Raw genomic sequence first — 26,890 nt, 5'->3', positions numbered from 1 at the left:
TTGTGAATGCTGTTCCCGTTGCTTCAGGAGGGTAATCTCGACCCTTCTATGATGAAATAACCTAATCAATCATTTGTCAGAGCCTACTTTCACAGCTGTGGCTGCACATATGTTAGAGACTCGGAGGAGAATTTATCTCGCTGTCACGTAGAGGAAGGAGCAAAGTCATCTCAGTGCTCCATGCAATCAAGACGTCTAAGTTAAGGAAGGCAGAATAATGAATAAACGTCAGCAGTGCAGAATGGTAAGAAAGGTTTAGAATACAAAGTATGCTTTCTGGACCAATCCCATCGATACCACACCGATCGCTCATGTGTTCCATTAGGACGGCCAACCAACATCCCATATTCTTCTTTGTGAGTCTGTTATGCTGTCAGCCGATGGCAGTTTTCATATTAATGTTCTCCTTACCCTGCTCTTTGCTTTGTGCAAAGCATGCCTGTGCTTTCCAGGCATTTCATTTTTTTTTTGTACTAAATGCTTTTTTTGGTACTGTACTAAGTACTTTACGTACATTTCCACACTTAATTTTCACCAGCTTTAGGAGATGGGTTTTACTAATGTCCACATTTTACACATGAGGAAACGGAGGCCAAGGGAGACTAAATGACCTGCCCAAGTCTGTCTGACTCCAGATCCACAGCTCTACCAGTAGCTTCCACTGCCTCTATTTTCTGAGATAACTTGACTCCTGAAGCCCATCTTCTGGCAACATTCTTAAAATATGACACCTTCCTAGATTCAAAATCATATTCTCCATCAGAGTACCACAGAGGACAGTGGAAATATTCACTCCCCTGATCAGATACCACACTGTGTGCCCAAATCTGGGTGACAATTTTGGATAACTTGCACCCACAGGTAGGGACTGTAATGCTGTTAAGATCTCTGGTAAAAGGGTCTTCCTTATGAGACTATAGGGCAATCTTGTATCACTGAAATGCCAGTGGTACAGCCAGGCCTTCGGGGAACAGGGGAATGACCAGTTAGCTACTCTTTCTCCATTTTAGATGCCACCTAGTTCCTTCTGTCCTCTGTGAGTCAGCCTCGTTCTCTCTTAGCTTCTATCCTCTCATTGCTTCAAGTTGTCTGTGGATTCCTATGACATTGTCTGGTGCCAGTTATGCATGAACTTGTGTCTGGGGTTGTGGGGAACACTACTGCCTGACTGGGGCATTCAGTGTCATATAATTCAAATTCCCCGGCGGGAGGAAGTGCCTAATTGGCCCAGTTCAGTTCAGTTATTCTCCTGAACAATCAGCTGTGGCCAGAGAAATGGAATTGCCTAATACAAACATGGCTGCCAGGTACTTCCTCCCCAGCATCCTCAGGACGGGCAGAGAGAGGAGGTTGATTATTACAGAAGCAGGAAGGGGGGGGGGGGGAGGTAAAGATTGACTTTTACTTTTCCTAAAAATTCTTAAATTGTTTATTTAAAAATTATGGAAATTCAAAGTCTTAACAATGAGATGGATAATTATATTACAAAACTCCATTATAAGTACCCATCAGCAATTTCCATTATTTGGTCATCCATTTTCAACGGTCAACTCCAGTTATCCTGGTAGTGTTTTAAAATCAACATAAGACACCATTCCCTTAAGTTAGTAGAAATTTTAGTACCTTTATCCAACGAGTGAAGAGAAAAAAAAATAATGAAAGAACCATTATGACACCCAATAAAATATAAATGATTTCTCAATATAAGGGGATTGATTCTTATGTAATTCCCTCCTAGATTTTTTTATTCAAGTAAATTACTGTCTACTCTATGGAAAAATAGAGAATAAAACCAGTCAAATCCCTTGCCTGATATTTCTCAAGTATTCTGTATGCTCCTCGGGAAAGGAGACCTACAAGATTAAGGTCCCAGACCACAGTAGCATGTCAAGCCAACTGGAGCCCAAGACAGAAATAAAAATATGTGCCCGTATATATATGGTGTTATGTATTGTTAATTTTTTCTAGAACATTGAAGTCATTTTTAAAATATTCGAAAGTTTAAAAAGTAGGTGCATGAAAACCAACATTACGTTTCAATATTTTATTTACACAAACAGAATTTATTATAATCTTACTTCCTCTTAATTGAAAATTGTCTTCTTTGTGATCATTGTTAGTCAAGGGGAAATTGTCCAACACAGCTGTGCTCTCCACTGAAAATGAGTTCAGGAAAAAGAAGATTTGGGAAATTCTGCTGATGGGTTTGCTTTCATTAAAAAATCCAGGATACAATTTTTTCCTTTTTCCTTGGTCTTCAGTGTGACTTGTCATGTTATTTAAATTTTTGGCATTTGGTTCTGTATGGATTTTGGGGGGGACATTGATTTTGTTTTTTTTTTTTCTAAGATTGCATGAAAATAATGTTTGTCTCAATTACTGAATTTTTTTTTTTTTTTTAATTTTGAGAGAGAGAGAGAGTGCATGCGCAGGGGAGGGACAGAAAGAGAGAGAGAGAGAGAAAGACAGAATCCCAAGCAGGCTCCATGCTCAGTGTGGAGACTGACGCAGGGTTCGATCTCACAGTTTGTGAAATCATGACCTGAGTTGAAATCAAGAGCCAGACACTGAACTGACTGAGCCACTCAGGTTCCCCCCAGGTACTGAATTTTTGTCACTCCTTTCAATTTTGCACCCAAGATAAGGGTCTCCTCATGTCCCCTGAGGCCTGGAGTTGCCAGACTATGCTTCCTTTCCCGGTGCCCCAGTTTTATACCCAGCCCACAGCCAACGACCCTTTTCTCACCTCCAGCTTCTGGATCTACAGGGTCAGCAAACTGACGGCCCACAGCCTTGTAACTATAGATACGTTTGGCTGGCCTGCCACGGGGTTTATTTTATTTCTAATTTGGCCGCCTTTAGGAGGAACATGCCTTCTCCATCCTACTGTGGTTCTCACTATTCCCTCTTATCTAACGCCTGACCTGATCTACCCATTCTGGGTACATCCCTGGCCCTGGGTAGGCACTTGAGTTGGCAAGGCCTACGCACGACCAATACACCTTTTCCGCTGCTGAAACTCATCCTTCCTGAGCCGCCTCATTCCTTAGTTCCTCAAGGAGTCCAGCCTCGAGTTAGTGATCTCTTTCATCCACAACTTCACCTTAGCATTCTGGGTTGAATTCATGCGGACCCAGATGTTCAATGCTGCTCTCTCTTGGAATATTGAGTACCTTGGGGTTTAAGCGCTGTCCCTTTCCTTTGTAGAAACCAGGCAGCAGCAAACTGGTGTCTCTAGCTCCTCTCTCCCTCCCAGCTCAACAGTTGGAGAAAGTGAAAAGGAACTTATACCCACAAAAGTTGGGGACTGTGGGCCTACAGCCAAGCACCTTAACCTTACATGTCTTGGAAGATGGAGACACAAAACAACTATGATGATTTTCTGCAGTCATCTGTCTATCTGCCACGAAATTCAGCAGGAAAACAAGTTCTCTTGTTTTTTACGTTAGTGTTTCCTACTCCAAGTAGTCTGGATTGACAACATACTTCCTCTTCCCTTTTCAGGCTCTTGCCCCCACTCTTATCACATTTTCCTCAGAGAAACATGTAGCATGTGGTTTTCTCTCCTGCTGTGTCTAAGAGGGCATCTCATCAACGAGGAGACCAGGGTCATGCAAAAAACTAGTCTAAGATGTAATTTACATCTTTATGGCAAGCTATTTCAAAGCTTTTGTGTGAGTAACCTATAGACTTGATTTTTTTTTTTCTTAGTTTCATCTATAGCAATTTAAATGTGGTATGACTCACCAAGATGCATTCCATCTGTTACACACACGCGCATTAGGACTCAAAATTGTGAGCATATCAGGAGGTAGGGAGAGAAATTGGCAAAGTGGAAGAGTTCTGCAGACAAGCTCTTGAAAGAACAAAAGAATGGATAGAGACCATTCCTAGACACAATGCCACACAAACAAACTGATCATATTACCCACGACAACAGTGGTTTTAGAGACAATCTGCTTTAGCATTTGACATGTTTCAAGTCCAAAAGGATACATACGGTAAGCCAATCCAGGGAGAGATACAGCCATTAGCTTTTCCTTTTAATTTTGAAGGGGAAGGAACTCCTTTGAGCAGATAACTCAAATCCTTTGGCATGATTTATATTATTTAACAGAATTTTCACTGAGCATAAGTAAAACTAAAGAGACCCATGTTCCATGGAAAGCTCTTCAGGGAAATTACATTATTATGAGAAATTCCATGGACACCGTACTCACCCGAGATAGCTTTGTATTGAATTGCATTCAGAATTCTAGCAAAATCCTTACATTTTAAATTATAATTATTGTAGTTTCATAATATTATAGTTTTACTTCATAATAATGTAATTTTACTTTATTATAAAAATGTAATAATAACATGCATACATTACTATGAGAATATTTTAAATTCTGGGTAACTTGGAGATTTCTGTCAGTTAATTCTAGAGATTTTAAAACTGTATACAGTAAAGGGGGCATCTGGGTGGCTCAGTTGGTTGAGCGTCCAACTTCGGCTCAGGTCATGATCTTGTAGTTCGTAGGTTCAAGCCCCACATCAGGCTCTCTCTTGTCGGCACAGAGCCCGCTTCAGATCCTCTGTCCCCTCTCTCTGCCCCTCCCTGACTCGTGCTCCCTCAAAAATAAATAAAACGTTAAAAAAAAACCCACAGAGACAGTAAAAAAGTATCACTTTCAAAACAAGTGTGTTTAAACAACAACAACAGCAATCATATTAAATAAAAATAGGATAAGGAAACCTGTCTTTTTATCCAGGGTTGGAATTTCTTAACTTGTTAGATTAATCGAACAAGTTGAGAAATCAGATTGTTGGATTATGGTATCCACAATCCCCAGAGTTTATGCAGAATTTTACGTAGGCATGAATTTGTACACTTTTCTTAAGAGTCAATAGTCTTCATCAAATTTTTTAAGCTGTGACTAAGAGAAACCTTTTTACGTATTTGTTTTAGAAGTATTTGTTTAAAAGGCTGAAGAAAAAAATTAATTATGACTTTTTATGAGAGGAACAGGTGTATGGCACCAACTGTTAGGAAAATGCTGGCTGGCCAAGAACACCGAATAGTATCACCTAAACTTTTCCTAGGCAAGATTTCTAAGTTTATACAGTTTTCTTTAATTCATTCCTCCCCCTGGTATCAATGTCCTGCAATACTTCTGGCTATCTGTCTTACAACTGGCACCACACCAAACACTCAAAAACAAAAACAAAAACAAAACAAAAAAACCTCTGTTCTGAAGGGGGAAAGGAAGAATTAAGAAAAAAAAATTCTTTTTTGCTTCAAAATTTCATTTACTCATGATGAGGCTGATGTTTATCATCACAGTCGACATGTGTGGGTAGACATCACAATGGTCAGAAGAGATAGCTATAAAGCCTGTAATGGGCCATCCACGCTCTTCCTTTTACAGACAGCCCCTCCACCATGGTTTTTAGCCTCTTGGGTTATATAGCCTTAGAGGCATTAAAACTTATTTTTCTCCAGTTTCTTTCTCCTTTACCTAAGACTTAAAACCAACAGTGGCTCTAACCAACTAAGGTACCTTCTAACCATCATCAGGGGCTGGTTTTTGTCTTCACTTCATTTTCACAAACAGGTGTCTCCATTTGCACAGTTAGGATGTTTTAAAGTTCAATTCTTTTAGTGTTTTATAGTGAAATCAAAATATCCTTTCCACTTCATTGTTTTTAGTTCCATCATTCTTTAGATCTGTAAGTCAGAAAAAAAATGGGGTAACCTGGTTTTTTGGGGGGGGGATTATTTCCAGGGGGGAGGCAGTCGGGGGAAATCTACTATAAGATTTTTCTATTGAAGCGAAAGGAATTCTGCTGGCCAACAGACGACCTGATATTATTTTGCTGTCACAGGGACACAATACAAAACTTCTGAGGGAAAAATTCCATGATGCCAAGCCTCTCAAGCCCCCACCCCAAATTACAATGCAGTGCTACGTGAAAATTGGTCTTATTTCCAAAAACACTTACTGGATTTATTTTCCTCACTTTTTCATGCTTGCTCTGTACTGAATGCCGGTAACTAATCCTTTGAATATATTTCTTAAAAGGGCTTGCAAATACAGCTGATGATTAAGCTGAATAAAGCCTTCTCTGCCACATTGCAAAAAGAGATGTCCTTATTAACTGAATAATTTATATCTCTTGTTATGTTTCCCTCATACTCAGCCTGGAAACCAGAACTTAGCTGCCCATGTGCCAGAGGTAAATGCTTCACAGGCTCACAGGCAAAGCACACCAGAAGCCTCTTCACGCTTTTCCTTCCGTGGTGCTTTTGAACTGAACCACTTCTTACCTGACGGTGACCCCAGCCCAGCCTCACCGACTCTGTCACCACCTGCTGATCTGGGGCCTTCACACCTGCATAGACCAACCCCCCCCCCCCCCCCGAGCCTTTCACACTGCTTTTTGCAAACCCCTTCCCCTCGCTCCTGTCCTCCCTGCCCACAGCCACACCGCAGACTCTCTCACTTACAGACTTGTCCTGCTCCTCCGGTGAGTTCTCCCCAACCATCCCACATGCGCTCAGGAAGCTGACTCTGACATCCCTGACCGTTCTGCTTAACTGACTGAGCCACCCAGGTGCCCCCGACGTCCCTGACCATTCTGAAACACCTTCCCGACCGTGGGTCAGAGGTCATCTGTGACAGATTGCAGCACCAGGCAGCCATGCGGGACATTATTCTTCCTTCCTTTGCCTCCACCACTTTTTAAACAGATCTCCACGGGCCAGACACAAGGACCGATTGATTTCTCGTCTGCCATCTCACTTTGCTGCCAAGCGTTTTTATTCACATAGGTGTAAATTATACCTAAACCGATTCCGCACAGTCTGTCCAGAAAATCCTCTACAGTCATCCTCAAAAGCCTACTTTCAGCTGAAAAAGTCAACTGTCTTCTGATTCATTAAAAAAAAAAATTTTTTTTAATGTTTATTTTTGAGAGAGACAGAGCATGAGTGGAGCGGGGCATGGGGGAGTGTAAGGTGGGGAGGCAGAGAGGGAAACGCAGAATCCGAAGCAGGCTCCAGGCTCCGAGCTGTCAGCACAGAGCCCGACGCGAGGCTCAAACTCAAAAACAGAGAGATCATGACCCGAGCCAAAGTCAGACGCTTAACCCACTGAGCCACCCGGGCGCCCCTATTCTGATTCATTTCAGAGTCATTTATATTTACACTGTGTTGCTCTAGCTAATGAGTTGTACAGTGATTTGCTTTGATAAGTAGTTATCTCAAAAAAATAATAAATTATCTCAGAAATTTAGATAAGTATACATATATTATGATGATCGAGTTATAGCAAAAGTCTTAACATTTTTCCAAAATTTTAACCCAGTCTTAAATCCTGGTAGATAACGGTTTACCTCTGAGATTCACATGAATTTGTCCTGTGTGAATAGTTCACATACCCTTGTTTCTCGCATACATAATTGCTGACCGCATGACGCTAATTCTCGCTTCTCTTTCACTAACCGCTACATCTTTTGAACCTATCTGTCTTATAGGGGCGAATGATGTAAATACTCCTAGTCTACACTGCAGAAATTTAGCCCTCTGATCTTTTGGAATTGTTTTTCCTGAGCCATTCTGGGTTAGACATTTATGAATTCATTTATTGTTTTATATACCAATAATTCATCTTTCATTTAGAGCAATATATAAATAGTCCCCATACAAATGATATCATTTAAATATGTCTATATGGCAAGAGTCCCTAGCAAATGATTTATGAATAACTAAATGCTTTCAGATTTTAAGGCACAGATTTTCTTTTTTTTTTTTTTTTAAGTTTATTTATTTCGAGAGAGAGAACATGAGGGTACAAGCAGGGGTGGGGCAGAGAGAGAGGGAGAGAGAGAATCACAAGCAGGCTCTGCACTGCCAGCATATAACCCGACATAGGGCTCAAACCCACAAACTGTGAGATCACGACCTGAGCTGAAACCAAGAGTCAGACACTTAACGGACTGAGCCACCCAGGCACTCCTAACGCACACATTTGCCATCACATATAATGTATAGACAATGGCTTCAGTTTGAAAGGTATCTAACTTTAGGCAAACAAAAAAAGTGGAGAATTTTTTTCTAAAATTGATTTTATGATGAAGTTTGAAATAAGCACCATTGTAAACAAAATTTTCGTTGTGCTACATAATTTTTATGTCATGTCAATGTCATAAACCTGAAAATTTCATGCATGGAGAAATATTATAAGTCACATGCTTTTCAAGACATCGCAATTATAGAAGACAAAAGACTTTTTAGTATCTTTCTTAAATACTTAACAATACTTTAAATGGGGTTTAGTATTCATTCAATGGTTGGGTATAAAACTTTGCCATGAAATGTTCCCATTAGTGACTGGCTACAGAAAAAACAAAACAAACAAAAAAAAGGCCCTCACTTTGCAGGGCTAACACCCTACCTGCCAGTACAGCCAGAAGCTCAGTGGTCCTGGGATTCTCCATGTTCTACTATGTTTTCAATAGTTCTCCGTTTTAAAACTTCAAGCAATAGTAGGGCCTTTAACCAAAAACACAGAACAGTAATAGCATATAAAATTATGTACTAACCAATTCAATTTGCTATATTTAAGACTCCTTAGGAGCTTGAAAGGCCTACATACATATAGTCTTACGGGCACAATCAGAGCTAACTGGAACTGAACTTAGTTTCAAGTTGCAGGTCAAATTGCACATAGGTCGTCCATGAGACGATTTTCCTAATAAGTATTACACTATAACAATAAAGTATTTTCTAAAATTCTAATGGTATTATTTCATTAGTAAAATCCTGGTCCGTTTCACATGATGAAAGATGAAGTCTATTTGCAATATTTACTTTCTTAACCCATAATCAATATTATTGCAACTATCAAAATAGGATTCAAGCCAACTTTTCTAAGTGTAGTAACACAGTAACATGATGGTTTTTAATAAGAATTCTGCTTTTAACACTCATTGTAACACATTATAGCAAGAGCACCATAATTATATTTACAAAGAACAACCAAACCAATTTGGGCAAGGTGGCAAAAATATTCTCAGGTAATTTATCAAACTTGTAGACAGGCTCTGAGGCATTTGGATGGGCCAGTGCCTCGGATCATTTGAATGTCCAGTGCTGTTCAGGTATAAGACCTATAAGATATGGTGGTTTGTGACAGGAGAGTGGTTTCTGTAATAGCTCAGAGAAGCACTTAATCAGTAAGCACAATCACTGTGATGGAATATTTATTGACCCCAGGGCAGATGTGGTATGACTATAAAAATATGAAATTAAATTAACTCTTGGCCATTTTCAAAACATGAGCTTTAAAATGAAAAATCAAGGAAATATGTAAGTAATTGACTACCTACATTTCAGGCCTGTCTTGTAGAAGTTTAATTTGTTTTAGGATCAGTAGAAAAGTAGAAAAGGTTCGCAAATGATGGTTCTTTATCTGTGTTTGTGTGTATTCAGCTGTCAAGTATTTTAACCAAATGCTCTTACTAATGTTTTGTCTCATTTGCATGCATTATGTAATCTCCCCCGTGCCCAGGCTCGGCGCTGTGTTGCGGATAGAGAGGCATCCTTAATAGTGGTGAGCTCAGCCTCTGTGAACTAAGTTGATCCAATTCAATTAGAATATGTATCCATTGAATATCTACTATGTTATTAGCACAGGTCGAACATTATAAAAAAACATAAAAGCAGCACATATATGACTATCTCCAACAAGTATCTTAAGATCTCGCTGGGGATATAATATACTCAGATATAAATCAATCAAAACAATAAATTCTCAAGAAACCAAAAAGAGACCCATAAAGTACTAAATGAGATTGCAATAGGGAGAAGCCGGTGGTTTATCATGCCTTTCTGATGCTTTGCCAGAAAAGATTGATTCTTTTAGAATAGGATAGATTGCTTCATGATATGTAAATCCAAACGGTTGTGTTCCTTATATTCCTCACTTTGCCTGGATGTCTCAACTCTCTTCTCAGAGCCAGATAACGGTGAATGGAAACTCAGGAGGTGCTGTGAGCCCAATGAGTTACTATCAAAGGCCGTTCTCCCCTTCAGCTTACTCTCTCCCAGGCTCGCTCAACTCAAGCATTATCATGCAGCATGGCCGGTCACTTGGTAAGTCTTTTGCAGTCATGATTTCCATGACAATTTCATATAACAAGTACAAACCACATGAGAAAAACATCAGAGTAATTTTTCCAAAGAGGTGGGATATTCAACACTCCAGTATTTAATGAACCTATGCTAGGGGAGGAATTAAGAGCAGAGGAGTCACTGGAGAAAATAGGCATCCAGCTATCCCAAGACAATGACTACATCTATATCTGAGCCTGGAAACAACTATTAAGTGTTTGTGGTTTGAAGTAGAGAGAAGGTGGACAGTCAGGCAGGAGAGTTCTCCCCACCGGAACATTCGTGTAGCGCATTTCCATGGATGGCAAATACCATCCATGTTCAAAACAGCTCGTTCTTTTGTGGAAAAGCTTTCACTGTAGAAAATTCTCTTGGCATATATACAGAATTGTTTCACAGTTAAAACAGTCTAACAGGGGGAGAGCTGCCTCACAAAAACAGTAAATAGTAAACTATCGCCTCACAAAGTAGCAAAACACTCTTTGAACTGAGACCAGAAGACCATTGGCCTGGGACAGGAGTTCCTTTAAATAATGATCCCTGAAGTTGCTATAGAGAGAGTTCTTAATCCTTTGAGGACTAGGAATTAGATGAAAGAGAGAGCTCTCCTCCAGAAAAAGAAAAATGCACATTTGAACGTTCATACAAACTTTCAAGCGTATCATTTCACGGGCCCTGTGATTTTTTTTTTTTTTAAGCCTCCTGGATAAGAACTTGTACTGTATGATCACAAACACTTTTACGTGGCAAATATAGTAGGACTGTTTAGAAAACAATGTATTTCTTAGTTTTTAACAATGTAAAAAAGCAAAACCCCGAAACACTAAAAACCAAACCAAATCAAGCCGTCGTCCGAATTCAAGCTGAGAAAGGTCCCATGATGTTGAGGGACCGGAAGGCTTCCCTCCAGACAGCCGGGAGGAAGGCAGAGGAAAGAGGGCAGGCAGCACACCTCTCAGAAAGGCTGAGACTGATCCCTCCGGGCCACCGCCAAACAGCAACAGAACACAGGCCTTTCACTCTCCTTTCCTCCTTGAACAGCAAGCAGGACCTCTTCTCCCCCAGCACCCTTTGTTCGTTGAAAGACATGATGCCATCCAGGCTTACCCGGGAACATTCAGCGTGTGCGTTATGGAACTCAGCTTCTGTGGTCAACAGAGCCTCTGGAACACTCACATGGAGCCCTGAGACTCACCGAAGAAAAGTCTAAATATACTTGTGCCTTCTCTAATGGTGCTCGTGGGGATCACCTGTGAATGTTATAATGCTGTCTTTTTAGAGTATAAGAAAGTAGGACGTCCTTGTGCCCAGACACTGCTCTGAAACGATCAGTCCGTGGTGCAGTATTGTAACAGGAGTCCTTTATATCGAGACTTTTAAAAAATGTTTATTAATTTATTTTGTGTGAGAGAGAGAGAGAGGGAGCATGTGTGTGCGTAAGGGGGGAGGGGCAGAGAGAGAGAGAGAATCCCAGTTAGCACAGAGTCCGACGTGGGGCTCAATGCCATGAACCATGAGATCATGATCAGAGCTGAAATCAAGAGTCAGACACTTAACTGACTGAGCCACCGAGGCCCCCCATACCTAGATTTTTTACATAGCTATGCATCATCACACTCCTTTAGTAAAACTACAAATTATTCTAGCCATAATGTTTTCTCAAATAATTATTATCAAAGTCTGACTCTTTTTCCTCATCACCTGTCTTAATACACACAATTTTGTCCCTCCCACCCCGAGAAACAAAATACATAAATACTTGAATGTAGACAGTCTTTCTTATTAGAACATACTGATGGGTAGATTTACATATAAGCCATACTACAAGGAAAGAAATGTCCCTTGTCCCACTGGAACAAATTCCAATCAGCCAGTGCTGAGATAGGTTCTGAGAATGTACAAATCTATCCTGCTTCGAGAAACTTTATATTAAGCTGAGGACAAAAGACTACAAAAGTGAGAGTTAGTGGACCTATAAAAGAAATATAAGGGCGCCTGGGTGGCGCAGTCGGTTAGGCGTCCGACTTCAGCCAGGTCACGATCTCGCGGTCCGTGAGTTCGAGCCCCGCGTCAGGCTCTGGGCTGATGGCTCGGAGCCTGGAGCCTGTTTCTGATTCTGTGTCTCCCTCTCTCTCTCTGCCCCTCCCCCGTTCATGCTCTGTCTCTCTCTGTCCCAAAAATAAATAAAAAACGTTGAAAAAAAATTTTTTTAAAGAAATATAAAATAAAAAGCTAACTTATATAAGCTATAAACTCCTTGACTCTAACGAACCATATGTGAAGACAGAGTTCATACTCCTTGCTTAGGCTGGGACTTTGCACATAGGAGGTGCTCAAAAATTATTTATTGTTTAATAGAAATGCCGCCATCATGGTTCCTGACTCAAACACTTTTTGGAACTAAATGGGAAATCAGAGTCAAACATCACATTTGGAATTGCTTGGAAAAGATACCGTTTCCTTCCTAGCCTTATTCATTCTTCATCAGAAATGTATCTAAAATGCTTTTCTGTTGCAAACTAAACTGAATATAGCCATAATAATAGCAATAGCAGTTATAAGTGTTACAATAGATTTTAGCTTACAGGAGTCCTATCTGTAGTTATCCTTATAATGATGAGTTAAATCTTTTAAAATCTTACTTATGAATTTTTATATAAATTTGTTAAAAAAAAAATACAGTCATATATGGGGCACCTTGCTGGCTCAGTCGGTTGAGACCAGCTCTTGGTTTTGGCTCAGGTCATGATCCCAGGGTCATGGGATCAAGCCTCCCATCAGGTCTCCCTCTGCCCCTCCCCAACTTGTGTGCTCATGTGTGCACTCTCTCTCAAAAAAAAATTAAGATTCTCTCTCCCTCCCTCTGTTCCTCTCCCCTGCTTGCACTCTCTCTCTCTCAAGTAAAAAATAAACAAATAAAAAAATACTATCATATGTTTTGAGATAGATAGATTACATATATATTCACACATATATGCATATATATGTCATCAAGTGATGGTATCCTGAAACATTAGAGCTCTTCCATATCCACATAAAAAGAGACCTTTCTGGGGTGCCTGGGTGGCACAGTCGGTGGGGAGTCCGACTTCGACTCAGGTCATAAACTTGCTTTCGTGGGTTCGAGCCCCACGTCGGGCTCTGCGCTGACAGCTCAGAGCCTAGAGACTGCTTCGGAGTCTGTGTCTCCCTCTCTGTCTGCTCCTCCCCTGCTCATGCTCTGTCCCTGTCTCTCTCTCTCTCTCAAAAATAAAGATTTTTTTTTTTAACGTTTATTTATTTTTGAGACAGAGAGAGACAGAGCATGAATGGGGAGGGGCAGAGAGAGAAGGAGACACAGAATTGGAAGCAGGCTCCAGGCTCTGAGCCATCAGTCCGGAGTCTGACGCGGGGCTCGAACTCACGGACCGTGAGATCGTGACCTGAGCTGAAGTCGGACGCTTAACCGACTGAGCCACCCAGGCGCCCCAAGATTTTTTTTAATTAAATAAATAATTATGCTTCAAAGTAACAGCCAAGATATCTGGCCATCATGTCTACTTAAATACAAATCAGCACTAATAATTTGAAATCATCCATTTAACCCATGAGCCTTCACCCCATCTAAGTATGTGTTTGGATGTGGGGATTTCTTAATGTGATTTTTGTTTTCACTTTATTTATATGAAATTGCTGCTGTAGACTCAACAGTCCTATCTTCTGCTCTAAGAGGACATTCCGGTGCTTTCAAATAACAGTAGTCAGCAACTTCACACAAAGATAATGTCTTGGTCTGCCTCCTCGTCTCTAAAACGGAGCCCCCCACGGGGCACCAGGGTGGCTCAGTTGGTTACGTGTCCAACTCTTCACTTCAGCTCAGGTCATGATCTCACAGTTCCTGAATTCGAGCCCCGAGTCAGGCTCTGCACCGACAGTGCAGAGCCTGCTTGAGATTCTCTCTCTCCCTCTCTCTCTGCCTCTCCCTTGCTGGTGTTCTAAAATCTCTCTCTCTCTCTCTCTCTCTCTCTCTCTCAAAATAAATAAATTTTTAAAAAGTAGTAACAAAATAAAAAGTAATTAATTAATTAAATGGACGGTGAGGTGAGCTAATAGATGTAAAGTACTGTCTTAACACAGTGGCTGCTACACGGCCACACGGTCCTTCCACAAATGTCACCCTCCCCCTCCTCCTTCTTCAGACAACGACAGGATCTTGTTGTTACTGTTCTGTTGGGTATATACCTACATGCTAACAACGAGTGGCTCGAATGCAAGGTAAATGGGTCAAAAGAGAGAGCGATGGAAATAGATTCTACGTTACAGTTGGCATAAATATACAAGAGGCTTATACTTATGAGTCCTTGCGCATCAAATACATGATATGTCACCAAATTTTCTCGGCAGATTCCACAGAGACCTATCCCCAGCACGCGCAGTCTCTGGACGGCACCATGGGCAGCTCCATACCACTGTACAGATCCTCAGAGGAGGAGAAGAGAGTGACGGTCATCAAAGCCCCCCACTACCCGGGGATCGGGCCCGTGGATGAATCCGGAATCCCCACCGCAATTAGAACGGTAGGAAATGCCAGCGTGGTGGCTGCAGGGCTATGCCCAGGCTCTACAAAGGCCGGATTGTCAACGGCTTTGTGCATTCCTATGGTCTTATATAACGAGGATTGCCCTCTATGCCATTTGAGTTCTCGTGAATATTATGTTGTATGTGGCAGAGAAAGAGGAAAAGAACTGTGGATTGAAGCTAATCACAGAATCTGTGTTTGCATCTTAATTGAAAATCACGAAGATTGTGAGTTTTGTTGAATAAAGGTATATTTTGTTTTGTTTCACCTCTTCCAGGGAGCGTTAGGGCAATAGAGAGAAAGGAGAAGGAACGAGACAAGGTGAATGCTTTGACTGCTTTGCCAATAAACCAGGGATTTGTTTCTTGAAATGGATGTGTGTTAACATCAGGAGATTGGGAGCCGTGAATTGGCAGCTGGGCGGTGAGATGATTGCAGCAAAGGGAGTTAATGTCATGGAAAGAAAAAAAAAAAACTGTGAAGAAAAATACACATTTTAGTGTCCCTCTTCAGCTGTGCCTGCTGTGAGCCCTCAGGGATATTAAGTGAAAGTGTTTGGATTTTTTTTTTTTTTTTTGGCTTTAAACTCTGCCAAAGCACTGCTCAGTGTGTCAGGGCAGCCCCTTCTGGCAAAGCTCAGCAGCAGCAAAGGCAGCTACTGAGAGCCCGGGCAGGCAGCTGCTCACTGACCAGTCTACTCGCAGAGAAGGTTTGTGCTAGCCGGCAGAAGGAAGACTCTGGAAGCCAGGATGAGGGCCGCAGCACGTCTGCAGGTGAACTGGGGGGCTTTGCAAGGAGAGGGCTCAGGCTGCATACTCCTGCCTACCTGGCAGGGGTGTTGCCAAGAGCTGCTTCCCTGGAATGCAAACCCTGGGGGCTGGGGGTGGGGAGGGGGTGCAAAGACAATAGTGGATAGAGGAAACGAATGGGAAAGAGATCAGGAAAAAAAAAAAAGCAGTGGTAAGATTGCATTTCTCATAGATGGGGATTGCGCGTTCTGAGAGAAGAGTTAAAAAATGGATTATTCCAAGCATCTGTATCAGAATTGCAAGCCAGAAAGTCAACCTGCACAGCAGTTGATGGGGCTGTAGACGCACTAGATTCTGGGAACGCTGAATGTGACTAATTATCAAGTCCTAACAATCTATGTTGGAACTGATGATTGTCATATTTAAGTCACAGAAAAAGTTCAGGGATTGTGACTAACGGTCTTAAGACAACTGCATGTTTCTGGTGACGGTGTTTGGTCATTTGTTTCCCTTTGAAGGTTTCTGACTCAAAATGGTTTAACTGGAATCTTTTTTCCAAATAACGTAGGGATGCAGTGTCAGACAGGTATGGTGTCATTGGTTTTGCTTAATCGACCCTCGAGTCATAGTATATACACAAATTAGGATATTCCTGACTCTAACTTGTTGTAGATTCTGTCTGAAAAGATAGTGTCTGAGACCTCTGGGTGTGTTTTTAACATGATGAATGATATATAAGAAACAACATGAAAAGCTGGACCAGTTTTTTTTATCCATCCGACATAATTTTCTTAAACAGCAAAGACTTGCTTCTTAGTTTTCCAAAGGAAAAATAACAGACATTGTCAAAGGTTAGTGAAAATCAAGTAATATTAAAATTCTAGTGGTCTGCCTACTTGCAAATCAAAAGCATGTTTAGATATGCATATGCAAATACATATACTAAACATTCAATGCTGGTTCCCCTTCTGTAAAATAGGAAATAAAATGTAAGCAACCCAGAAGTTCCCTATAAGGAACCGTAATTTTTAGGCACAGCTGTGCTCTTATTTAGACTTTTAAAATTGTACGCACAAGGTACAGGTCTGTGAAGACTCTTACTTGCGTTCCCCGTTTTTCAGCCTCGCCAAGCACATCCCCAAGTATAGCTGTGTTTATAAATGTTGAGTCAGGCCGTCTCTGAGCCACAGCAGGCCAAGAATCTCCAAGGTTGTTTTTCTTTCTCATCCGTGTAGAGAGTAATGATTATCAGACTCAAATTGCTTTACATGGACTTTCTGCTCAGTGTATCCACCAAAGGCAGTACTGTCTCAGTGTATCATGTTGTAGCCTCATTTTAGACAACCAGCCTATACCAAGGAAACAGAATTTTGTAAGCTAGAAACTCTAGAAAGCCAAAAGTCAACAAATGTACCTTTGAGTTATTTGAATGAAGGCTCCCCAGTCTGCCCTCTCTCATGTGACCTGGGACGTCTGGGTTAGCCTTTTACTGCCATTCTTAACAACAACAAAAATCGCTGGGGTTCAGATCCCAGGAGGCTGTCTAATTAAAGCCAGCTAGTTAAGTGAAATACAAGACTCTTTTTTTTCTAGTTCAAATATAACACCGTTCGAGCATTTTCAAAGCTGGAAAGGGGCAAAAATAGAATAGAATCACTGTATACTCGTACGTAGAAAATATGTGTCTTTTCCCTTTTTGGAAATCTCTGCGTGATAAATCAACACCGAGTTTTGATACTTTGTAAACTGTAGAAAAGTAAAATCCAGGTGAATTCTGCCAAGATTATAGAAAACAAGTGAGTCGTGAATTGCTAGTAGTTACTGCCCATACAAAGTAACCTTGAAGGACACATACAGAAGCAAACTTCCTTAAACTTGAGTAGACTTCTATTTACTTAATCTCGGTATTAGACATAACATGTCCATGATGCCATTTATAAAAGAAACTTCAAATGCCCAGAGTGCTTCTTTTAGAAAGGGACAAAGAGTTTTAGTGTTGCCCTATACCAGTTTCATACTCCTCTTTGCCAACCACCGGGCATTTCCTGGCATCTCTGTGCTCACCATATAAAGCTAGCAGATGGCAAAACTAAGCTCCTGCCTGATATGTGCCCTCCAGCAAGTGAAGAAAAAAAAAATCCTGTCTGTCAAGATACACTGCCATATACAGGGATATAAGTCACTTATTTAGGCTTCCTTGTTGCTATTGGTTGTGTCCAGGTATGGCTGGGAAACATGTTTGCACCAACTTACATCTTATTTTCTATTGCTGAAGACATAAAGGAAACAGAGCTTAACAAAAGAGAAACTGATCTTTTATGAAAGTGTCCCTTAAAGATACATGTTCAGCCACTTTATTTAAATCAGCCAATAATAACTAAACTCCTGATTCATCACTGCACCCCTCCCACCAGCTCCCATCATTTGAAAATAAGGTCAATTAACAATCTCCTCAAAGCTTTTCCAATGTAGAAAGAGCCTACAATGAATGAAGAGGTGACTCAGAACAAAGTCAAGTAGCTCTTAATATTAATCTATATTTGCTGTGATTATCAGAACCATGTATGCTCAGAGACCAAAATAAATTTAGATGCGGCACAAAACCCTCAATTTCCAGATGAAAAATGCAATTACCACATTTCTGAGGGGAAAAAAATAGGATATAAAATCTAAACGAACGCTCAGTCTTTTAAAAAGTACAAGAATATTTGTGTGGCAGTCCTAACAGAATATTTTATATCAAGAGAATGCTCTTGGAAAATCTGGTGTATTTATCACTATATACAGAATGATTGGGTTTCTTGCTGGAGTATTTCTGGAAACGTTGAGATAAAGATCTTGCCAAGCAAAATCTTTAATTACGATTATAAAAGTGTAGGTCTACTTTCACAGGTATGTAATCAGGTAGAATTCCATCCAATAACCTGGGTTCTTTCATTATTTTATTCTATAAATATGTTATGTTCCTTACTGACTGTTACTATTTATTGAGCATTTCTTACATTCTAGGCATTGTTTTAGGTCTTATATACATGGTTTCATTCCATTTCCATCACAATCCTATGATGTAGATATAATTATTTCATCTTAGGAAGGACAAGCTGAGGTTCTAAAAGCTTACCTAAATGATCCAAATTCATACTGCTAGGAAGTATGAAACAACAATTAAAGGAAGCAAGACTTGAATCTAGGTTGAGGTGACGTTAATTTCTTCTTTCCACTACAACCCAGTTTCTATCGTGTCCTAATCCAGGCATGTGGAAAGAGCTTCTACTCTCAAGGAATTTATAATTTAGCAAAGCAAATGCTGCATACATTTATTTATCATGTTAAAAAAAGTTTTAAACAATGTCTACATTTTTTTAGATTTACCGCAGGACCCTTGACTGTACTACATTCGGGGTTTTATGAACTTAAGCTAGTAAATATCATACTTTTATTTCTCTAAGTCTAAGCTGATCAGAATACAGTAAAAAATATTCCCTAGTTAATTCTAAAAATGATGTTTTCAACAGAACACTCACGAAAATGTTTTGAAGGATAATGATAATTAGCACCAAAAGGAGTTCAACAAACTATTACAACACTACAACTTTTATTCAGTGCATTTTATATAAATATGTTTGTACAAATATCAACTATCTAATGCTGGGCACAAGTGCGATTTGGCCACAGCATATAATGTCCCAATTCAGCCTAAATTCAGCCTAAAGGGGTAACATACTTACAAACCTCATGCATAACTAGGTAAGTTACTAGTATTGTCATCATGAAATAGGTTTTTGTTCTTTTTTGTAATCACAGACAGAAACCTGCTATTAGAAAAGATAAACTGTAGAAAGAAAAACGTGGAGGGGCAAGCAGTGTTGACTCAGCACCGGTTTGGTAACTACTGAACATTCTCTCTTACAGACAGTTGACAGACCGAAGGACTGGTACAAGACGATGTTCAAGCAGATCCACATGGTACACAAGCCGGGTATGTGTGTTGTTCTGTTTTCTGATCGGATCCTCCAGGCCAAAGGGTATATGTGTAGCCTCCTGTAGAGTTCAGGTTCACAAAAAACGTTCAGACCCTAGCAACTCCATGGCGGTCCCTCTTTCAACATTCCTCCTTGTTTTCCTTCTACCGTCCTCAAGTCACAGACACCTGAGCTGCTGCCTCACCCCTGAGCTGCCAAGAAGCCTCTTATTAGGTGACCCTGGAGGGGTGCCAGGTGCTCTGGTCCCTTCCTCCCTCCCCAGCCACAGTCTGGCGTGGTGTGGGGTGTGGCGCTGTCATTGTTCCTCTGTCCACCCATGCCAGCTGCTGATTGAGAGAGAGAGAGAGAGAGAAAGCAGAGGTAGGTCTCACCAGCTTGACAAAAGATCTCGAAAGCACTTCCGGAGGAAATTCATGATTCAGAAGAGAAGGCTGGCCCAGGAAGTGAGGAAAAAGCCCTGGCCCTGCATGCTGGGGAGAGGGCAACCCAGCAAATACGTTACGGACCAGCGAGGTCAAACCGCAGCAGCTCGGGAACAAAGCAGTATTAGAAAATTCGAAAAATGGTGTTATGCACCAGGCAAGAGACCCTGGTTTTCTACCAAATTGTTTTTGTTTCTCTGAAGTTCTACTGTCTTGTTACGATATGGTGACCGAACGTGTATTACCATGATATTTATGTTTCATTTTCTAGATGATGACACAGACATGTATAATACTCCTTATACATATAATGCAGGTAGGACGGGGTTCCTTGCTCGCAATGAATACCGTATGCTTGGAATCACTTCCCACTCACTGTGTTACCACTGTTTGAGCGCATGTTTTCAGTGTAGACAATTAAGAGGATGCTTTTCTTTTTTCTTTTCTCAAAGCATGCATAACAAAAGGATCGATCTTTTCCCATGGAAATGAGAACTAATACTGTTTTGTCTCCTTCATTCTCACACTGTCCGTTTATTTGCAGCTTCAGGAATGTTTAACCAAAGTATGAAGGACGGCTTGAAAGAACACACTGTAACTGGGGTACAAAATAAGATAAAGATCTCTTTTTATCAGCAGAGAGAGTGATCACAATTGCGTAAGATCTTTCAGATACACTTCACAAAAAAACGAGTCAAGCAAAAGTATTTTGTGACTTTGTCCATGCTTTTGCTCCCAAAATGCAACCATTCATTGAAGGATTTTTAAAAATCCCACTCTGCTGAGGCCACTTTTCTGACTCAGAGTTGCCAACAGTCATAATGGCATGACTTCAATTCTGGGCGTTTTCTACTTGTATTTGAGGGCATTGGTATCTTGTGAAATGGTTGCAGGGCCGGAGTGAGGGATCCCTACAAAATGCTTCCCTTTCCCCTAAACGTCACATTAGGGGATCCTATATAGGGCCTCCTGTCACCACTCAGCCCCAGGCTAGTGACTGTTGAACGGTTTCCTTTCTTGAGAGCAGGCTCTGAGGCTCAGGCTGTTCACCTGCACCCTTGTAAGGGGTCCCCTGGCCAGCCTGGCCTCAGGCCTGCATAAGGTTCTTCCCTCCTTGCTGCCTGAAGGCCAGCACTCAGGCCCTTTAACTGTCAGGGACTCTGCTAGGAGTCTCCAAAGACAAACAGAGAAGAAAAAACAGGCAGAACGAGCTTAGCAAGCTGCAAGACCTCTGATATTTAGGTCTTCATTCTTCTAGGTGACAGCAGGAAGCCCAGTAAAATCTTTCCCTCAACTTGTATCCCAAGCCACAGGTACTCCAAACTCACCTCCCGTGTTTAGCTTGTTCTAAAACAAAATTCAGCCAAGTAAATTTTAAAGATAGTATTGGATCTGTTCCACGATTCACGAATGCGGCCGCATCCAATCTAGCCGATAGAAAGGAGCCCTGAGGAGCTGTACAAAATGAAAGGCTTTTATAGGCAGAAGGGAGCCAAACAAGGAAGTTACACTAGGAAAAAAAAAAAAAAAAAAGGAGATTATTGCAAGGTTCCTTTTGCTTTAAGGGGAGGGCAGGGGTCTGTGAGTGAGATGACCTCACTCCTGCTGGTCAGGCGATGCTTGACTGTCTGGTTTAAGAGGCCATTTCTGCTCAAAACTGTAATTAAGTCTCCACTGGGTGACGGGGGTGCTTAGCATAAGTGACTCCATTTTGGGCCTCTTATGTTTTTAACAAGCTGTACAGTTGACGTCTGACCGTGGAACCCAAGCAAAGCAGTACGTGTAGACACTGTCTTTCCATTTGTCATGGCAAGTTGTACGGACCCTCAGGAGAAGCAGATGAGTGAAAAGTGACTTAACTCACAAGTCTGAGGTGGCAGGAAATTCAGAATTTTTATTATTATCTTTACTATTGAAATTCTGTAGCCATTAGTAATTAATAAATTGAAGAGTAATAGTTACATATAACCTTGCAGAGCCCTTTTGAGATAGTTTTGCCGTTTAATTGGTAGACAAAGCAACTGTAACTAGCCTCTTCCCTCTCTACAAACCCTGAGTCCCACTGTGCTATGTCTTGCCTCTTTTTTTTTTCCTGAGCCATCTCTGCTTCCCTCTTCCCCGACCCACCCAAACCAGTCCTCCAGGGCTCATCCTAGTGCCATCTGGTCCATAATATCTTCTCTGACCAATCCACCATCCTCTAAAATGTTTCATTCCTCATATGCATTTTCCTCATCTGGCCTTTGTCAGATTACCAATTATTTGCAATCACAATTCCATTCGTGTCTCATTTCCTCAGATATACAACAAGCTTGCTGAGGATTTTGTGTCCTTGAGCCTTGCACAGCACATATACAACTTGCTCAATATTTTGTTTGACTGGGGCACCTGGGTGGCTCAGTCTCTCGAGCATCTTGACTCCTGATTTTGGCTCAGGTCATGATTCCAGGGTCGTGGGATCGAGTCCTGCGTCAAGCCTCACGTTGGGCTCCAGGCTGAGCAGCGTGCAGCCTGCTTAGGATTCTCTTTCTCCCTCTTCCTCTGCCCCTCTCCCCACTCATGCATACTCTGTAAAAAAAAAATAAACTAAAATAAAAAATTGAAAAACTATATTTTGCGTGATTGCAATTAACATGTCAATTATCACAGGTAAATCAGAGCTTTTAAAGTAATAGAAGATATTTGGAAACAGTTCTATGAACTATTTTTAATCTTCTCCTGAAACCTTAACTATGTTATTTGTTTATATTATCCAGGAGAAAATTTGCTGACTATCTGTAGATTTATACCTAATACCAGTCTGAATCATTACTAATTTAAAAATGACTGTCAAAGATTTACTGCAATCAATGATTGTGTACAGAACCTATCGCTAATAAATTAATATATTAATAATGATTAATAGATTAATAATATTGATAAATCGATTAAGAACATACCGCCTGATGCATGCGTGATGAATATGCTTGCCAATAAAAACTTGGGCAAAATCATTGGATGTTTTGTGAGGTATAAACAATTTAATGCACTTTTAAAATGTTTTTCTGCTTCTGTTTGTTTTATTGTGCTGTGTTTCGTGATAGGCCTGTACAACTCACCCTACAGCGCTCAGTCACATCCTGCTGCAAAGACCCAGACCTACAGACCCCTCTCCAAAAGCCACTCCGACAACGGCACTGATGTCTTTAAGGATGCCTCCTCCCCCATCCCTCCCCCGCACGTTCCTCCTCCAGTTCCACCACTTCGACCAAGAGATCGATCTTCGACAGAAAAGTAAGGCATTTTCCCCAGACGTGGCCTCTGTTTAGTTTAGGATACAAGTAAGCCCGGATGGCACTCCGTAGAAGAGTCAGTGCTTACCTTAGCAAGATACTGCGTGTATAACCTTATTAGTCAACATATATGCCATGTTGACCTCCCCTATTGGGATTGTGACAAACACTTCCACAATCTTTTTTTTTTTTAATGTCTATTTATTTTTGAGAGAGAGAGACAGACAGAGTGCAAGCAGAGGAGGGGCAGAGAGAGAGGGAGACACAGAACCCGAAGCAGGCTCCGGGCTCCGAGCTGTCAGCACAGAGCCCGATGCGGGGCTCCAACTCACAAGGGGTGAGACCATGACCTGAGCCACAGTCAGATGCTTAACTGACTGAGCCACCCAGGCGCCCCAAACGTTTTCACAATCTTGGCTCATAATATCATAATCACATGAGCACAATCTCAGGGTGCCTGGTCATGATGTTGTGGTTCATGAGTTCGAGCCCCACGTCGGGCTCTGTGCTGACAGCTCAGAGCCTGGAGCCTGCTTCGGGTTCTGTGTCTCCCTCTCTCTCTCTCTGCCCCGCCCCTGCTCGCACTCTGTCTCTTTCTCTCTCAAAAATAAAATAAACATTAAAAAATTAAAACAAAAAAACATGTGCACAATCTCTACTTTTTGATCAATAAATGCATATCAGAAGATAAATAAATAGAAATAACGGACATGTACTTCCTTTGGCATAGCATGTCAGAGATTATGCCGTTTTCATTTTCCTCAGGTTCAAAATGTTAGGTCTGTTCATTACTTAAAATTTCCCCTCTCATACACAAAAGCCTCTCTTTGAAAGCAGGCAAAATTATTCATAAATAATAAATAAGGCATTAGTTAGTAAGTGTCTATCTGTGACTCATTTATACCAGCTTTTCAAGATGATACTAATTTTCATTTCCCCACTGAAATGTTTTTATAGAAACTATTTACACGAAAATAAAAATTTATAAACATACTGTTACTGTGCATTTTTTAAATTAGGATTATGACTAATAATCCTACTTATAGGTAACCTTTATTGAGAGCTCACGATAAGCCAAGCACTATGCTAAGTGCTTTTCCTGGATTATATCATGTAATTCTGAGAATGACTCAATGAGGTTTGTTCTACTTTAAACCCATTTTAGAGAGAAATCAACTGTTTTAGAAAATTAAATTATTCAGCTCATATAGCCAGTATGTCCCAACTCAGCTCTGATTAAAGTCATAGCTCATGAGATACAGCAATTAATGAAAAAATAAGCATTATTTAGCATCAGTACTAATTTTTAAGCATCCACCTATCATAAACATCCCATAAATATTATATTCAACATGCCACTGTACCATTAAGAGTAACTGGTGATCAAATTGGGTATGAGATATGAAAATAGATATACATCATGTATGAAGAGATCCTCACTTTAATACCAATCTCCTCGTGATAAACTATAGGTTTGTAAGTGTGATGTCTTAAATTTGAGACATAATTGTCTAGATACAAAATCGTATCTCTGCCACTTAAAGAGAACCAAAATTAACTCAAATTTAAATGTATTATATGTTCTATGTTTAGTGGAAATAAATCTCTCATTAAGAAATATGATAATCTCTTAAAAATTTCTAGACGTCTTTCACATACATTGTCTCATGTGATGCTCAAAATACATCTGTTGAATATCAGTCATCAGTTACTGGTAAGCCAGGACTTGTCCCCAATTGTCCTGTCTCTTAAAGCATTTCTATTTCCAATGTGCTTCAGAGTGAGAATTTAATCTCATTCCATGGGTCAGAATTGCTCCCATCTATAGTCAGAAAATTCTTCTCGCAGAAAAAAGATCCTCACAAAGGAAGCCTTCTATAGCCCTGGCTACCTAGAAAAGCTTTACTTTCAAAGTCCCTCGGTGACCGCCTTTTGAAGGATATTAGTTCAGGAAAAAGAGCTGCTTCCAAGGTCTCTTATGCAATAGGATGGCTGTCTCACTCTGGTTTTTCAAGGGTAAGACCAAAGGAGGCTCTGCCCTACCACACAGCTTGCTTCTCTGGATGGCGATCCAAGGGACACTTTTGTCCTTTTCACAGACACACTGGGATGCCATTTGTAGGGTAAATAAGACGAAACATGGCGTGTGCATCACTCCTTGTCACTTTGGATCAAGGATGCCCGGTCACAGAGTGGTGCAAAACTCACGTAACTCAATGGAGCATAACCGCCACCTATTCTAAACACAAGTATACACAGCTGCTATTTGTACATGATCCCAAGGGTTTACAGGCAGATCACTGGCAGCATGTGCGTCTGTAAACCCCTCGTGTGAGTTACGGAGCCAGCAGGGTAGTCGCTTATGAGAGAAAAAAAATAGAGGAAAATAGAATATGAAATAAAAGTCTTTCTTTAAATCACTTATGTAAGACAACATATAAATGGGGTATGTTATGCAGATTAACTTTTTATCCTGAGATACTTTTTAAAACTCGATACTAAAATTAACTTTGTAAACAGATAGCCAATGGTTTTATAGAACAGCTTGGGGCATAGAGAATTATTTTATATGTAATTTGTTGTTTATTTCTAGGCATGACTGGGATCCGCCAGACAGAAAAGTGGACACAAGAAAGTTTCGTTCTGAGCCCAGGAGTATTTTTGAGTATGAACCTGGGAAGTCATCAATTCTGCAGCACGAAAGACCAGTAAGCACTTGTCATTCAACAGAATGCCAGTTCTCTAGGCTTCTGGGTTCCCAAGTAGACCTGAATTTTGTATCGTTTAGTAATTTTTGTCTCAAACGTAATCTATGTATTTGGCATTATTTAAAAATCAAGTTTATTTTGTATCACGATTCGTGCATATTGCCTGAGAATTGAAGACACACGCTCTAATTTATTGCCCCTACCAACCAAATATGGGATCCATTTGCATATAACTATAGCTGGGCCTCATCATGGCCCTGAGCTTAATTTTTTAAAAAATTCGTAACTAATGGCTTGTCTTATTAGTCTTAATTGCTAGTCTCCATTGCTAATGAGAAAAATCATTCATTAGTCTCTCTGATACAAATGAACCCACACAGTTCCATCCCTTGGCTTCCGTATCTGTTGCTTAATATTTCTTTGGATTAAGGGGAAATTTCTGAAATGCCTTTCAAAAAAAAAAAAACAAACAGTTGTTTTAATTGATTCTTATTAAATCTCTCTCAGGTTACCAAGCCTCAAGCTTCCTGATTGTCAATCTAATGGATCAAGATTATATTTAACTTTGCAGAAATTTTGCTAGTTATTTAATGTATGCAAACAAAAAGAGATATAAACTTGAAAAGAGCCACTTGCCGCTTCAAAGAGCAATTTAACAAACAGGTTATTCCTCGGTCTTGGTTTTTATTTCCCTCCATCCTCCTTTCCAAGTCCTTTGCTTTCCTTCCTAGATAAGTGCCCACAGGATCCCTTTGAAACTATGATTCCTTTGCATTTCTATCAAAACCTGCTTCTAGAAAGCCATTTGCAATTTACTCTCCTCTTTGCCTTAGAAGAATTTGGGGTGGTGTCAGTGAACAGGAAAAGGAGAGTTGTCTTTGTTTACTCCCTTAAGAGTATCCAAGAAAGCACATTATTATATATAATGCAAGGCCAGCCCTGAAATTTGATTGGAAACCTTTGCCTTACCACACCCAACATAAGCATCCTGCATTTAGCTTTTGAAACCCTGTACTTATGGTTATGTTCTTGAGAAACA

The 26,890-nt window shown here is 40.6% G+C and overlaps 1 protein-coding gene and 1 long non-coding RNA gene across 51 annotated transcripts in view; one reads left to right on the top strand and one right to left on the bottom strand.

The window, feature by feature from the left end:
* The window catches only part of LOC109250997 (uncharacterized), a 190,681-nt gene that overhangs the window by 44,391 nt on the left and 119,400 nt on the right, over positions 1-26,890 (bottom strand). The window lies entirely within an intron of this gene.
* Positions 1-26,890, top strand: part of SORBS2 (sorbin and SH3 domain containing 2) — a 347,250-nt gene that overhangs the window by 264,724 nt on the left and 55,636 nt on the right. For 29 of the 50 annotated variants that reach the window (XM_053900849.1, XM_053900848.1, XM_053900891.1 and 26 more), the window contains 7 exons: positions 6,187-6,222; positions 10,003-10,141; positions 14,543-14,715; positions 19,379-19,445; positions 20,143-20,187; positions 22,955-23,144; positions 25,737-25,851. In XM_053900849.1, coding sequence (XP_053756824.1) covers positions 6,187-6,222; positions 10,003-10,141; positions 14,543-14,715; positions 19,379-19,445; positions 20,143-20,187; positions 22,955-23,144; positions 25,737-25,851 — 765 coding nt within the window. The remainder of the gene's footprint in view (positions 1-6,186; positions 6,223-10,002; positions 10,142-14,542; positions 14,716-19,378; positions 19,446-20,142; positions 20,188-22,954; positions 23,145-25,736; positions 25,852-26,890) is intronic. The other 21 variants (XM_053900889.1, XM_053900892.1, XM_053900893.1 and 18 more) reach the window with 3 other exon arrangements.

The sequence above is a fragment of the Panthera pardus genome, unplaced genomic scaffold (genome assembly GCF_024362965.1).
Source record: "Panthera pardus isolate Hobbes unplaced genomic scaffold, ASM2436296v1 HiC_scaffold_13, whole genome shotgun sequence".
NCBI lineage: Eukaryota > Metazoa > Chordata > Mammalia > Carnivora > Felidae > Panthera > Panthera pardus.
This window is presented reverse-complemented; position numbering and strand designations above follow the sequence as displayed.